This window comes from Agrilus planipennis, unplaced genomic scaffold (assembly GCF_000699045.2).
Source record: "Agrilus planipennis isolate EAB-ADULT unplaced genomic scaffold, Apla_2.0 scaffold213, whole genome shotgun sequence".
Taxonomy (NCBI): domain Eukaryota; kingdom Metazoa; phylum Arthropoda; class Insecta; order Coleoptera; family Buprestidae; genus Agrilus; species Agrilus planipennis.
In genome coordinates this window covers 177013-190489 of record NW_020439124.1, presented here as the reverse complement: position 1 = coordinate 190489, position 13477 = coordinate 177013, and the positions used below count along the sequence as shown (strand labels likewise).

Here is a 13477-nt window from a genome sequence, read left to right as displayed (position 1 = left end):
TATCCTGAGCTAAACTTCGCATTTCCCTAAAACTAGAACAGCCCACATCCTTAACTATTTGCGAACAGTAATCTAATCTGGGTCTACCTCTACCCCTCCTAACTCCTGTTTCTGTCTCTAATATGTCTCTGACTAGACCTTCATGTCTGAGAAGGTGTCCTACCAACCTATCTCGCCTATTTTTTATTGACTTCTATACAGTCCTCTGTTCTCCTATTTCTTCCAATACCCCTTCATTTCTAACCTTTTCTACCCACATTATCCTCATCATCCGCCTATAACCCCACATTTCGAAAGCTTCTAACCCTTTCTTTTCCGCCGCGCTCACTGTCTATGTTTCGCACCCGTACAACGCCGTGCTCCAAACATAGAAGAAGTGACTTCTTTTTATTAAAGCCGACTCGACCCTGCGCTATCCTCTGCTTTATATCCCTACTACTTCTTCCGTCCTGACTTATCTGACTTCCTAGATACCGAAAATGAGTCACTTCTTCTAATTTTTCGTCTCCTATCTTTATATTCACTCTTTCCCTACTTTTTCTTCCCTTGCGTACCGGTATTTTAGTTTTACTTTTATTTATTTTCATACAGTACTGATCTGTCACTACCGCTTCTGTTCCAATTTTAATATTATCAACGAATTTACATGCTTCTTATTAAAAAATGGAATTACTTAAAGCAAATTTCGGCAAAGATGACCTGAGCCTGGATTAAACTGTGAAGGAATGTAAAAGTTTAAATTAAAAATATACAAACACAGAACGCATAAACTTATAGGGCATAAAGTTTTAAATAATTATAATTGTACATAGGTTTATATATTAGTTACATAGTCGCAGCGCAAAGAAAACGGCGCCTTACGCAGGGACTCTTCATAGCACCCCAAATTTTAAGAATTTGAATTTGGGTTAATTGTTTAATTGTATAATACCAATATGTTTTATCCATTTAATACAAAACTAAATTTTTGAAAAATAATTTTTGTCGCAATTCATTTAGTATACTTAAGGTTTGAATATTTTTATTAAACAAGTGACAATGATAAAGATGATAAAAAAATTTCAACTACCGATAAACAATGTTAAATTAGCCATGCGAATAAAAATTAATTCAACCTTTCTCGTATCAAAAATTTGATTGCCGTAGATTAAGTAGACTTACGATTAGCCTTTTTTAGCAAGTTAAAAACGAAGTTTATCCTTTTACGTATTTAATTATCTACATTTCTGTCTACATTACGAAAAATAATTAATTACTACTACACGTTATCTGAAGGTATTAAAAATAATCAACGGATATGTTGCGGAATTCGAAGAATTAAGTAATTTCACTTTCAATTACTTATCGAGTAGTTAACGGTTAAAAATCAGAACGTCTTCTGTTGTGCAAAAAGAAGTAGGTTCATAGCTACTAACAATCGAGACCTGAATAAACAATGGAAGCCAAATTACCAATTGATTTTTTAGCAACACCCACTTATTTCACAAAAAATGGAGACATAAAAAAACCAGCAGTAGCTAAACAATATCCGCTTCCGCGTGCAACAAACAAACCAACCTGAACTAATAACCGAAAGTTAAAGAAACAATCGATACTTCAACACGTCTTCTTTCGCCTCCAATAAAGCATAACTACTCAAGAATCAAAATCTGAACAAATAAAAAAAAACTTCAAGAAATAATCAACAGCTAAGTTATGTCAACTTCTTCTTGCAACAAACAACCAAAACCTAAACTACAAAGCATTACTACTAATCAACCGAAATCTGAACAAACAATGGAAACCTAAAGAAACAATCTATAGGCTATGCAACGTCCACTCTCACATGCAACCAACAACCAAAACCTGAACTAACAACCGGAAATTTAAATATACAATCGATACCTCAACACACCCTCTTTCGCTTGCAACAAAGCTACACTACTCAACGATCGAAATCTCAATAAATAATAGAAACTTAATGAAACAAACAATAGCTAAGCAATATTCACTTCTTCTTGCAACAAACAACCATAATAACAAGGCATTACTATTCAATAACCGAAATCTAAACAAACAATGGAAACCCAAAGAAACAATCAACAGCTTAGACAACGTCCATTTCCACATGCAACAAACAACCAAAACCTCAATTAACAACTAATAGTTAAATAAACAATCGATACCTCAAAACGCACATTTTCGCTTGAAACAAAGCATCACTACTCAACAATCGAAATCTAAATAATAGAAACAATCAATGGTTAAGCAATGCGTACTTTCTTTTGCAACAAATAACCAAAACTTGAAGTAACAACCGAATAATCGATGCCTCAAGACACCCACTTTCACTTGTTGCAAAGAAAGTGCGCTGTAATTGGTTGACAATTATAATCTATAATAATAATTAAATGGAAAATATTTCTTAGAATTTCGATGTTTTTTACTACTTTTTATTAGAAGATTGAAGTTGTTCATAGTTTGTAAACAAATTAGCAACGTATGATCGTAAATTAAACTGCACCTTAAGAAAATAATCACAATAATTAACAAACAATGAGACAATGTACTAGCTAATAATTATGCGTATATCTCCAATGCAGTTATAACGTTTCCGGTTTTACACTACACATATTAATACTTGTAGTATAATATATTTGAATAATACATTTCTACATGCTTAACAAGTGATTTCATTTCACATGTTTATTACAGTCACGTTCTTTGCAATAAAATAGAATACAACCGTATTTTAATCACTGATAAATATTTACTGATTCTCAAATGTTAACTAATCCACTTTTTGAAAGTTAATTCAATCCTACAATCCTCTGCAGAAGCAGGATTCTCAATAACGTTCTCGTTAAAGCTTACAATTGAAATTAAAACATACCAATTAACTGGTTTGAATGCAGCACATTTTCACGCTTAAGTTTACTGCTTTATGCTAACAAATGTGGGTTTTGAGGGGAACGGTTCCGTACGAAGTAGTGTGCAGAATTACCTCGTACGGCCCAGTTCAATAATGTAAAGAATACTGCAACGCGCTCGACAAAAAACACATAAATAAGTATTTTTGACGTGACAACGTCTTATAATTCGATAGAGCCGGCTGCACGCACGAAAAAACATGACTCATGCGGCGTTACCTCGCTCTGAGGCGTTCCATTTAAGGCTTGAAGTGCAAGCGGGAGCGCGGAACGAGCGACAAAGAGGCACAATCGGCCTCCGCGTTCGGCAGCGTTCGACATCTGTCTCTCTCCTACTTGAGTGAGCGATGCGTCTGCGTGGACAGCTGCTATACAATAATACATTTCCATTTACTTCCTTCTCTATATCCATACAAAATATCTATCAAACAAATAAAATTAAAATTTTCTCTTGAAAAATGAAACCATTGAATCAGTATTTTTTTATGACGTTGTCACGTTCAACTATCTTCAGTAAACCGACTTTACAGACAACCGAATTTTATTGTGTATTTGCATTTTAAATGCAAGTACTTGAAATAAATCACATCTCTGTGTAGAAGTAAACTGTAGTTGGCAGTTCTGCAGTTCTGCAGCACCTATACATCATCCGCCTATGACTATAATTATTCTGTAAACCAAACAGATCCTTGAGTAGATGCCACCAAGTTGTTTTTTTCACATTTTGTTAAAAAATGCAGAATTGTTTACGTATACGGTCATTGAACATTAAAATTGTATAATTCAAAGGTATTGTTGACTACTTTTTGCATTTGTAAAACCGAATAGGTATTGTTTTCTTAGTCTGTAACAAGTTGTTTACTATACTTTCGGTTCACCTCGTTCTTGTAGATGTCGAAGGGAAAAATGGAAAAGGGGAGGCCCGGAAAACATCAAATTCACATAAGAGAGAAATAAACTTATTCTGAATTTGTCATCATATAAGTTTAGTAATAATTATAAATTGTTCTTTCAACGAATCCACTCTGAAATAAACTTCCGCACTATAAACGTGACGCTGCTGAAGTTTTATGTTGTTGAAGATGTAGAATAGCGGTCGGGGAACCGGGGTAAATTACCCCAAATGGGGTAAAAATGAAATTTTTAGGGGTAAAAATGAAACTTTTGTGAGTAAAAAGTATATATTTTTAATTTGCTATTTTATAAACCTGTTAGTATTTTTTTCAACTTAAACAATTTAGCGACACATGCAGGCCACGCCATCTCACTCCCCACCACTAAGTATTCAACATCAAACAAAATAATTCGAAGTGGTCTGTATTTATCAAACAACATCATTTCTGCAAAATAAAAAATATTTTTTATGGGGGCTATATATAAAATTTAAACTAGTTTTTTCGTCTAATAATACAAGAAAAATATCATATGAATTACAAAATAACAAGAAATTATCATTTACTTATATTTTCTTTGGGGCCGAATTTTTTTTTCCTCAACTGCATATTACATATATATTACTATTATTACCGTTATGTATTACTAGGTATTACATTGATAAATTGAATAAATGATGTCTAAATTAAATTTTTAGTTATTGTTTTCTTTTCAAAATTATCATGGGGGCTATAATATGAAAGATGCTAAAAAGAGGCGATTTCGTTTTTTTTTGCTCTTCGCCATGGGGTAATATCAACTTACACAAAAATATTTTGGGGTAATGATTAAAAAAATTCCCCGACCGCTGATGTAGAACATTTAAATTTATCTCCCAGATTCACAGCAGTACTTCTCAAGCTTTTAAAATCTTTTGTGCTACTTGAAACACGTCACTGTTAGTCAAGAACAATTTACGCGTATTTCTTTTTTAATTTTCTTGCCGATTTTCCTTTTCTATTCGCGACGATTTTAAATGATCATCAAATTACATTAACGTATGCGCGGCTTATCAGAATGTCAACATAAGGTCATCATCATCATCATAAGGTCGTCAGTCCTAAGACTGGTTGGACACGCACCTCCACTCTTTCATATGCTGAGGTAAACTTCGCATTTCCCTAAAACTATAGCATCCCACATCCTTAAGTATTTGCGAACAGTAATCTAATCTAGGTCTACCTCTACCCCTCTTAACTCCTGTTTATGCCTCTAATATGTCTGTGACTAGACCTTCATGCCTAAGAAGGTATCCTACCAATCTATCTCGCCTATTTCTTATTGATTTCCATAGAGTCCTCTATTCTCTTATTCATTCTAATACCTCCTCATTTCTAACGTTCTCTATCCACGGTATCCTCATCATTTGCTTGTAACACCACATTTCGAACGCTTCTAACCTTTTCTTTTTCGCCGCCCCCACTTTCCATGTTTCGCACCCGTACATAAGCTCAGATGATAAAAAACACTGTGAATTAAAGCGCTAAAGTCCCATTTCAAGTTTTGCTGAAATGTGAATGAAATGTTTAAATAGCATAATGAGAAGTTTTGGTTAACGAGATCTCATGGGTGCAATACATACTAGAAAAGTCTAGAGATAAATTGTAATCAATTTTGGAGCCAACTCTTCGTAGAATTACGTAAGCTTCGTTCATTAAGAAGATCGGTAGATCATTTAGGGATCTTTTTATAAGAAACTAACTCAAAGAAGTTTCACTTAAAATAAGCTATTAGTTTTCAACGAATAACGAATTAGTTTCGGTCGATAGAGAGCATTATCAATTTAAAAGTAATTGTCTTCTCCAGTGTGTTTTACTTTCTGTTTCACAAAAAATCTACTAGACAAGAATTAGATTACAGAAAACCATAAATCCTAAAATGGCTCGTAATTCTAAGTCTTAAGTTTATATGTGGAATTTTGGGTTTTACTGTTTTATTTACAGTTTAGTTCACAGAACATTTTTAACGTTTAATGTTTTTATAAATTAGACTATTTCGTTGTTTCAGCTTGGTTAACATGTCGTCAAGTTTTAAATATAATGGTAATATTGGGCTTTATGTTCAATTACATGCTAAGGGTAAATTTGGCGATGGCTATAACCGACATGATTCAGATCAACGAGACGTCGGTGGCCCGTAATTCGACCGATTCTGTAAAAGTTGAAGGTGTTAAGCGTTATCACTGGGACACTTATGCCAAAAATGATATTTTAGGCTACTTCTTCTGGGGCTACATTCTCACCGAAATCCCCGGCGGCCGTCTGGCCGAAATTATCGGGGCTCGTAGGGTTTTTGGCGGTGGCATGTTGGCAGCGAGTCTGTTGACAATACTCACGCCAGTTATCTGTGATCTTCCCATTCAGGCGATATTGTTTTCGCGCGTTTTGATGGGTTTCTTCTTGGGCGCCACGTGGCCCGCCATTCCGCCCATGGCGGCCAAATGGATACCGCCGTTAGAACGGTCAAAATTCATAGCCAACATGATGGCGTCGTCGCTCGGTGCAGCGCTAACTATGACCGTCAGCGGACTATTGACGGAAAGGTTTGGCTGGCCTAGCGTCTTCTACTGCACTGGGGTTGTAGGCATGATTTGGTCAATAAGTTGGTTCTTTTTAGTTTTTGACTCGCCAGCAGAACATCCTCGCATCACTGCGCAAGAACGTTGCGAAATTGAAACCGCAATTGCGGTCGCATCCGGTAACAGTGTGAAACCAACGCGTGTGCCCTGGCTGGCCATTCTCACTTCGGCACCAGTTTGGGCCATTATCATTGTCCACACCTGCTCCATTTTCGGCTACTTCACGGTGGTCAATCAGTTGCCCACTTACATGATGGAAGTACTCCATTTTGACGCCAAAAACAACGGATTCTTATCAAGCATTCCCTATCTAGGTAAGTCCTTTTATTTTTTGACGTGACAACGTCTTATAATTCGATGGAGCCGGCTGCACGCACGAAAAAACATGACTCATGCGGCGTTACCTCGCTCTGAGGCGTTCCATTTAAGGCTTGAAGTGCAAGCGAGAGCGCGGAACGAGCGACAAAGAGGCACAATAGGCCTCCGCGTTCGGCAGCGTTCGACATGTGTCTCTCTCCTACTTGAGTGAGCGATGCGTCCGCGTGGACACCTGCTATACAATAATACATTTCCATTTACCTCCTTCTCTATATCCATACAAAATATCTATCAAACAAATAAAATTAAAATTTTCTTTTGAAAAATGAAACCATTCCATCAGTATTTTCTTATGACGTTGTCACGTTCAACTATCGTCAGTAAACCGACTTTACAGACAACCGATTCTTTTTTTATTTCATCAACGGGCTTCTCGACTAGAATTTATAAGGGGCATGCCCCTTCTAGTGTGCGGGTCTCATGTGGCTAATGCCGATATAGGGATTTCCCCGTAGATTCCTCATGGAAATCCCTCCAAAAAAAGTGATGATACTAAAATGAGGATTGCCTTATGGGTTTTTCATATGGGTCTTAAGGGGCAAACCTAATACATGTATAAACTTACAATTAAATCTACCTTATGGGGGCTCAATGGTGCAAATCCGTTTGAAAATACGCTCGGTGAAATGAAAAAACTTATAAAAAATGGTAACAATTCCCTTGCCCAGCGGGGGCTACACACAGCATTCTTGATGCCGGAAAGCGTTATATGTCCCTTCCTTGCCCTAGGTGGCAACCTCATAGGGCCCACAAGAGGTAACGGGCAGGGGCGGCCTTAGCCATTGGAAGGTTCCGGGCGGGTAAATTTTTGCGAGGCTCTCGTTTTTGTGGAATTAATTTTAATGGTGATACTTAAAGAATGCAAAGTGATTCATAAATAAGTTTACAGCTTTTAAAATTGTTTATCGAAAATTAAAAAAAAAATGATAAGAGATAATGATAGCAAATTTGCGGCTTCTTTTAAGACTATTAAGAAATTCAAATAAACATTAGTTAGTATGTACTATTACTATCTAATATTTTTCTAATTAGATTGTTGCGCGAGTGCGCGAGGCCCCTTCAAAGGCGAGGCCCCGGGCGGTTGCCCTGTTCGTCACCCCCAAAGCCCGCCCCTGGTAACGGGCTACCCATTTAGGGAACCCTACCTGCGCCCCCCTCAAAATTCTAGTCGGGTAATTCGTACTTTAGCGTAGTAGAAATATTTTTGAAATAATCAAAAGAAACTTCGCGAAATATTTTTAGTTCTTTAGATCATCACGATCCCTAGAAAACCTCTTTGTGTATGTAGGCAGACAGACTTTCAAAATACATAAAACTACTCCACATGCACGCACGCTATCAAAATTAGTTAATCATAATCGTGTCATCATCATTATGGAAAAAACCTGGAATTATAGAACATTATTATCTTTCTTGCTTGACGTAGCAGCATCAATTAAGTTCATTTACTTGAGCTGTCTTTTTTTAATTTCACAAATTGATGTACGTACAAATATAAATCGCACTTTTGTTAATTGCGATTCAACTACATACTTATATGCTTACGTATTTATTTTGTTTACGTTTCTTGGTATTTATTTTTCTCATATAGATCAGCCAAATAATCGAGAAAAATATATAATAATATATATAAAAATAATAAAATATGTGTATTAGGGGAGACAGTAATGAAGTAATGATAATTTTTCGTGGGTCACTATTAAAGAAACATTAATGTTAAATAATAACCTTTCGATAAATAAAACAATAACGTTTTTTTTGACGGAAATTTTTAGAACTGATAGAACTTTTATTATTAATGCTACGTAAAAAATGTATCAATATAAATAAATTTCGAATTGTTTAATGAGCTACAAAGAAAGGTATGTAATAAAAGTAAAGCAGGTCGATAATATCGATAATAAATTGATTACTTTCATTGATAAAATAAATACTTAATGGAATATAGGTAAAAAAGTTCGATTGATAACTACAAATTAATAGCAATAGCGATAATGAATAAAACTCAAAATGATAACGAAGTTATTTTACAATATGAACTACGAATTTTACAAAAAATTTTAACCAATTCTATAAAAGGTTTTTGTAACACAATCACATAATAAATACGTAATATTGGCGACATTTTTTTAATGCCTTTTTAAATACGAAAAATAAAAAAGTTGTGGTTCATGTTTTTAATGAATAACCTTGATTATCGCGAAATATGCAATTACCCACATTTACGTATACAGAGTGTTACAGTTACAGCCTAAAAAATGTGTACCACTCAATTCTATCTAAAACTGAATACTTTGTGCAGCAAATACTACTGAATAATACCAAATTATCAAAATTCAATTTTGATTAAAAAATGCTACTATGTTTGGAAGACCCTGTATACTAATGTTAGTACCTAAATAAGTTAATAAACATAATCTTAAGGAAATTGTTTATTCTGTAAAACATTTGAAAGTTACTTAATCTGGAAAATTTTAAGATCATTTTAAAACGTCTAATTAAAATTATTTATTAACAAATAAAACGTAATATCCAGAATACACCAGGTCAAAATTATTCACTTGTAGTTCAAAGAAATTATTTCATCGAGATTAATGACGCGATAATATTTTTTTCAATTATTATACTAAATAAATTAGAACTTTGTATCGGGTCAAATAATTAGTACATATTTATTGTACTACGCAACATATAATCTCCAATAAAAACGTGTCCGACGTCTGTTTATCTTCCGTCTAGGTATCTGTTAAGGACGTAATCTACTGTTACCGAAGGCCATTATTAAAATATTTAAATAATTCCGTCGTTTATATTCATATTAATGGCATACTTAAATTTTTTTTTAAGGGCGACTATGCATCGACTTTTATGTACATGATGTTACGTTAATATTTTTAGTTACTATTCTTGCAACAGATTCAAAATTGATAATACCTATAATTATTTATGTTGATTTATTTTTTTGTACTCCTGACAATGTGTTTGCATAATTTCATGATAGGTTTTACCCACGACTTCACGTTGATGTCCAGAGAAAACTAATTTTTTATATCCCTCGGGAACAACATTCTTTTTCAGGATAAAAGGTACCCTATGTCCTTTTCTATACCCCTGACAATGTGTGTACAAAATTTCATAATGATCGGTTGAGTAATTAAGGCGTCAAATAGTAATAAACAAACAAACACATTTGTATTTATATTAGTTAGGATTCTTGGAACAGATTCAAAATTAATAATATAATTATTTATGTTAAAAAAAAATAATTTTCTTACAAATAGGTAATAAAAACAAAATTGACAAATGTTGTAAATAAGAAGATAATTTTTTTTAAATTAAAATGACCATGTCAATATCTTCTTTCTCATTCTTGAGAAACTTAATAATTTACTTATTATAGTTAATGATTGCTGTTGTTATACAGTGCCAAGAAATGGTCTTATTAATAATTGTGGTCGTCTCGCAACATTGACGCTATTGGTCACTTCGATAGCAACCCTGTTCTTTTTCAAACTTACATATTGGTCTCAACATGAACCAAGAACTATTATTACTGTAATATCGTTCTGTATCGCCTTTATTGAGAACAAAATCGTAAAAATGCTCAATGCAAGATGAGCTCGGGATTAGGAAGGAGCCAAGATGTGCGTTCAACCAGTCTCTAGTCTGACAACTCATATAATGATTATGAATGATGAGTTTTTAGACCAAAAAAAAAAGACCCATGGTCTAGAGATTCAAAAGTTGGTGCACACATTGTCAGGGATTCAAAAAAGAACATAGGTTACCTTTTATCAAACAAAAAACTACTGTTCCCGAGGGATAGAAAAATTAGCTTTATGTGGTCGTCAATGATCGTAAAAGATGCCGCGGGTGAAACCTATCATTAAATTTTGTACATACATTGTCAGGAGCACAGAAAAGAACGTAGGGTACCTTTTATCCAGAAAAAAATGCTGTTCCCGAGGGAAAGATAAATTAGTTTTATGTGGTCGTTGATGGACTGTTGACACGTATCTAGGATATTTTGAGAACATATTTTATTACATGGGGAAGCATTAAGGACGGATTTTGCGAAAATCGCATTCCAAAGGGTTGAAACAAAGCAAAACATTTCCTAAAAACCCAACTACAGTTCAATTCAATTCAATTCAATTTTTCATCAGCATGTAACTTATTGAGTTATAAGCAGTATTACACGTTTATCATATATAGTTTATTACACAATACTTAAATCAATTGTTACAAGTGGTTTTGAAAATTTTCCATTAATTATTCTACTTTGAAAACTGTATCATTTTCAATTTTGGACTAAATAACTTCATCCTGTAGGTATTATTTCAAGCAATATTACGCGACATCGGAGAAATTCCATTACGTCGACAGATCGATTCTAAAATTACACATTGGTTGGTTTTTTACAGGAAAATATGCCATGGCTGTAGCTGCAAGCTGGCTTGCAGACAGATTACGGCGTAGTGGTAAATTGTCGACGACTGCAACCAGGAAAATCTTTACGTTATTCGCCGTACTGATACCGGGTGGTCTCATGGTATTAGAAGCACTATGGGGTTACAACGCGCCCCTGAGTGTTACCATTTTTACCTGCCAACTTTTTTTCAATGGTGCAGTGACGGCCGGTTACTTGGCCAACGGTTTGGACATAGCACCCAATTTTTCCGGAACTATTTTTGGCCTAGCCAACACGTTCTCGTCAATGAGCGGCTTCATTTCTACGAAAATAGTCGCACTGCTGACCAAGAACAATCACACTTTCGACCAGTGGCGTTACATCTTTTGGCTGTTGGCTATTGTTTATTGTGTCGGAGCAGTGGCGTACCTGATCTTGGGTTCCGGTAATTTACAACCGTGGAATTCCGCGCAACAGAAACTCACAGGAAACGGAGAAAAAATGCAAGAGATGGAACCATTGAAAGGCAAGGAACCCGAAATTAAAGCATGAACAACTGAAGCTACTAATGTTATTATTATTAATTATGTTTTTCAAATTTGCATCGATCTCGTCTCATACATTTCAATCGTATTCGTATTATTTTATCAATCACCGAAAGCACATAAGCATACACACACATCATCATCATTTGTAGTACTATTGTTTTACAAATTTCTTATAGTGTTGACTGTAAATAAAACAGTATTGAAAACATGATTTTTTTTTAATCTACCCTTGTCTTTGAATCTTAAAAATATAAACTGCTTTGTAGCACATTTTTTCCTAAGTTGTCTCTGAGACTAAATTTGTATTAGTCGGTGTGAATACCCGTTTTTAGGACAGTTTTCTTGACCTAACAGTGTATTTGTTCATAAATTTTAAGATGTTGTTTCCTAAAGTTTTTTTGATCTGAGTAACTCGTCAAAAACAGCATAAACGTAGCTCTAATGAAAATGGTCAAGATGTTTTATAGTTCTAGTTAATTTTTACAATAAACACCAAAAAAATATCAAGATAACCATTTTAAATTAATTATTCCTAAATCAGAAATGTAAATATCAAAATAAATCACAGTGTCTCGCCATACAATGGTGAATAGTCAACCAAATCGTACAGCGCCTGCATGTGGTAAGTATTACAACTAAAAATATTCAATTTCACGTACATTTATACAAAATATTAAAAATTAGATTATCAAAGACAAAAGTAAACTGGACGAATCTCTAGTCAATGAATTTTTTTAAAAACTATCAATCTACGAAACTCATTATAATTCTTAAGTTTTTTTTACTACATTTTTAATAATATTAGTTTCTGTAGTTTTAAAAATTAGAAACTTTTCGAGCGACATAATATGCATACGAAAAATTTAAATTACTTCACTTGAACTCTCCTCAAGTTACATATAAGATATAAGTTAGACGGAAAATACATTTTATTTATCTTATAAAAGTTCCATTTTTCCATAGAAGATATGACACCCTAAAAGCCTAAAATATGGGCTTTTGGTCCAGTCTACGTACTGACTGTTTCGAAGGTTTCGATAATAAGAAATGTAAAGTTCTTGGATGCCACTGATTTATTAATAGTAAACTTCAATGTTAACGATAATAAATACGTGTGTACTAACGTGTAAAACATGTTTATGGTCTCATCGGGCCCTTGAAATATGAAATATGTGTATGGGAAGTTAACACAAAAAGCCAATAGAAAAGAGGAGGATAACACTTCGTTAGTAAAAAATATTTAATATATAGGAGAGGCAAAACGTTCATAGTCATGTTTTCATATCGCAAATATCTCCTACTTCTGTGAAAACTAAAGAAAGCGTAAAACCCTTTATATTGCTTTATTTTATTACTTTATTGGAGCAAAGCTTTCATAATATGACTCCATATGGCGAAATATTTGTGACGCTTGAACTTGGTCGTTTCTTGAACTATTTCTGAATTTCTTTATTCTAAAAGTATCTATGTGATAAAAAGAAGGTTGTGACTAGGGTTGCCAGGTGTCCCTATTTGTGCGGGACATCCCGATTTTTAGGGTCTGAAGACGCGTCACGATTTGCACCTGATCGGGACGCTAAATGTCCCGATAAATCAATAAATTTATTAAAAACCCATTATTATTGGAATAATGAAAAATTACGCATTACCTATTTTTAAATTTCTACAAGTCCAAAAAGTCTGACTATTATTATGTAGGATTAAATTATAACATAGACCT

General features: G+C 34.2%; 2 protein-coding genes across 3 annotated transcripts in view; one reads left to right on the top strand and one right to left on the bottom strand.

Annotated features, from left to right (window-relative positions):
* The window catches only part of LOC108738857 (sialin), a 24694-nt gene extending 12731 nt beyond the window's left edge, over positions 1-11963 (top strand). For both annotated transcript variants that reach the window (XM_018472462.2, XM_018472461.2), the window contains 2 exons: positions 5850-6734; positions 11223-11963. In XM_018472462.2, the coding sequence (XP_018327964.1) occupies positions 5882-6734; positions 11223-11761 (1392 nt within the window). In that variant the 5' untranslated portion in view covers positions 5850-5881 and the 3' untranslated portion in view covers positions 11762-11963. The remainder of the gene's footprint in view (positions 1-5849; positions 6735-11222) is intronic.
* LOC108738848 (ubiquitin carboxyl-terminal hydrolase ZUFSP) overlaps positions 1-13477 on the bottom strand; it is a 49930-nt gene that overhangs the window by 14373 nt on the left and 22080 nt on the right. The window lies entirely within an intron of this gene.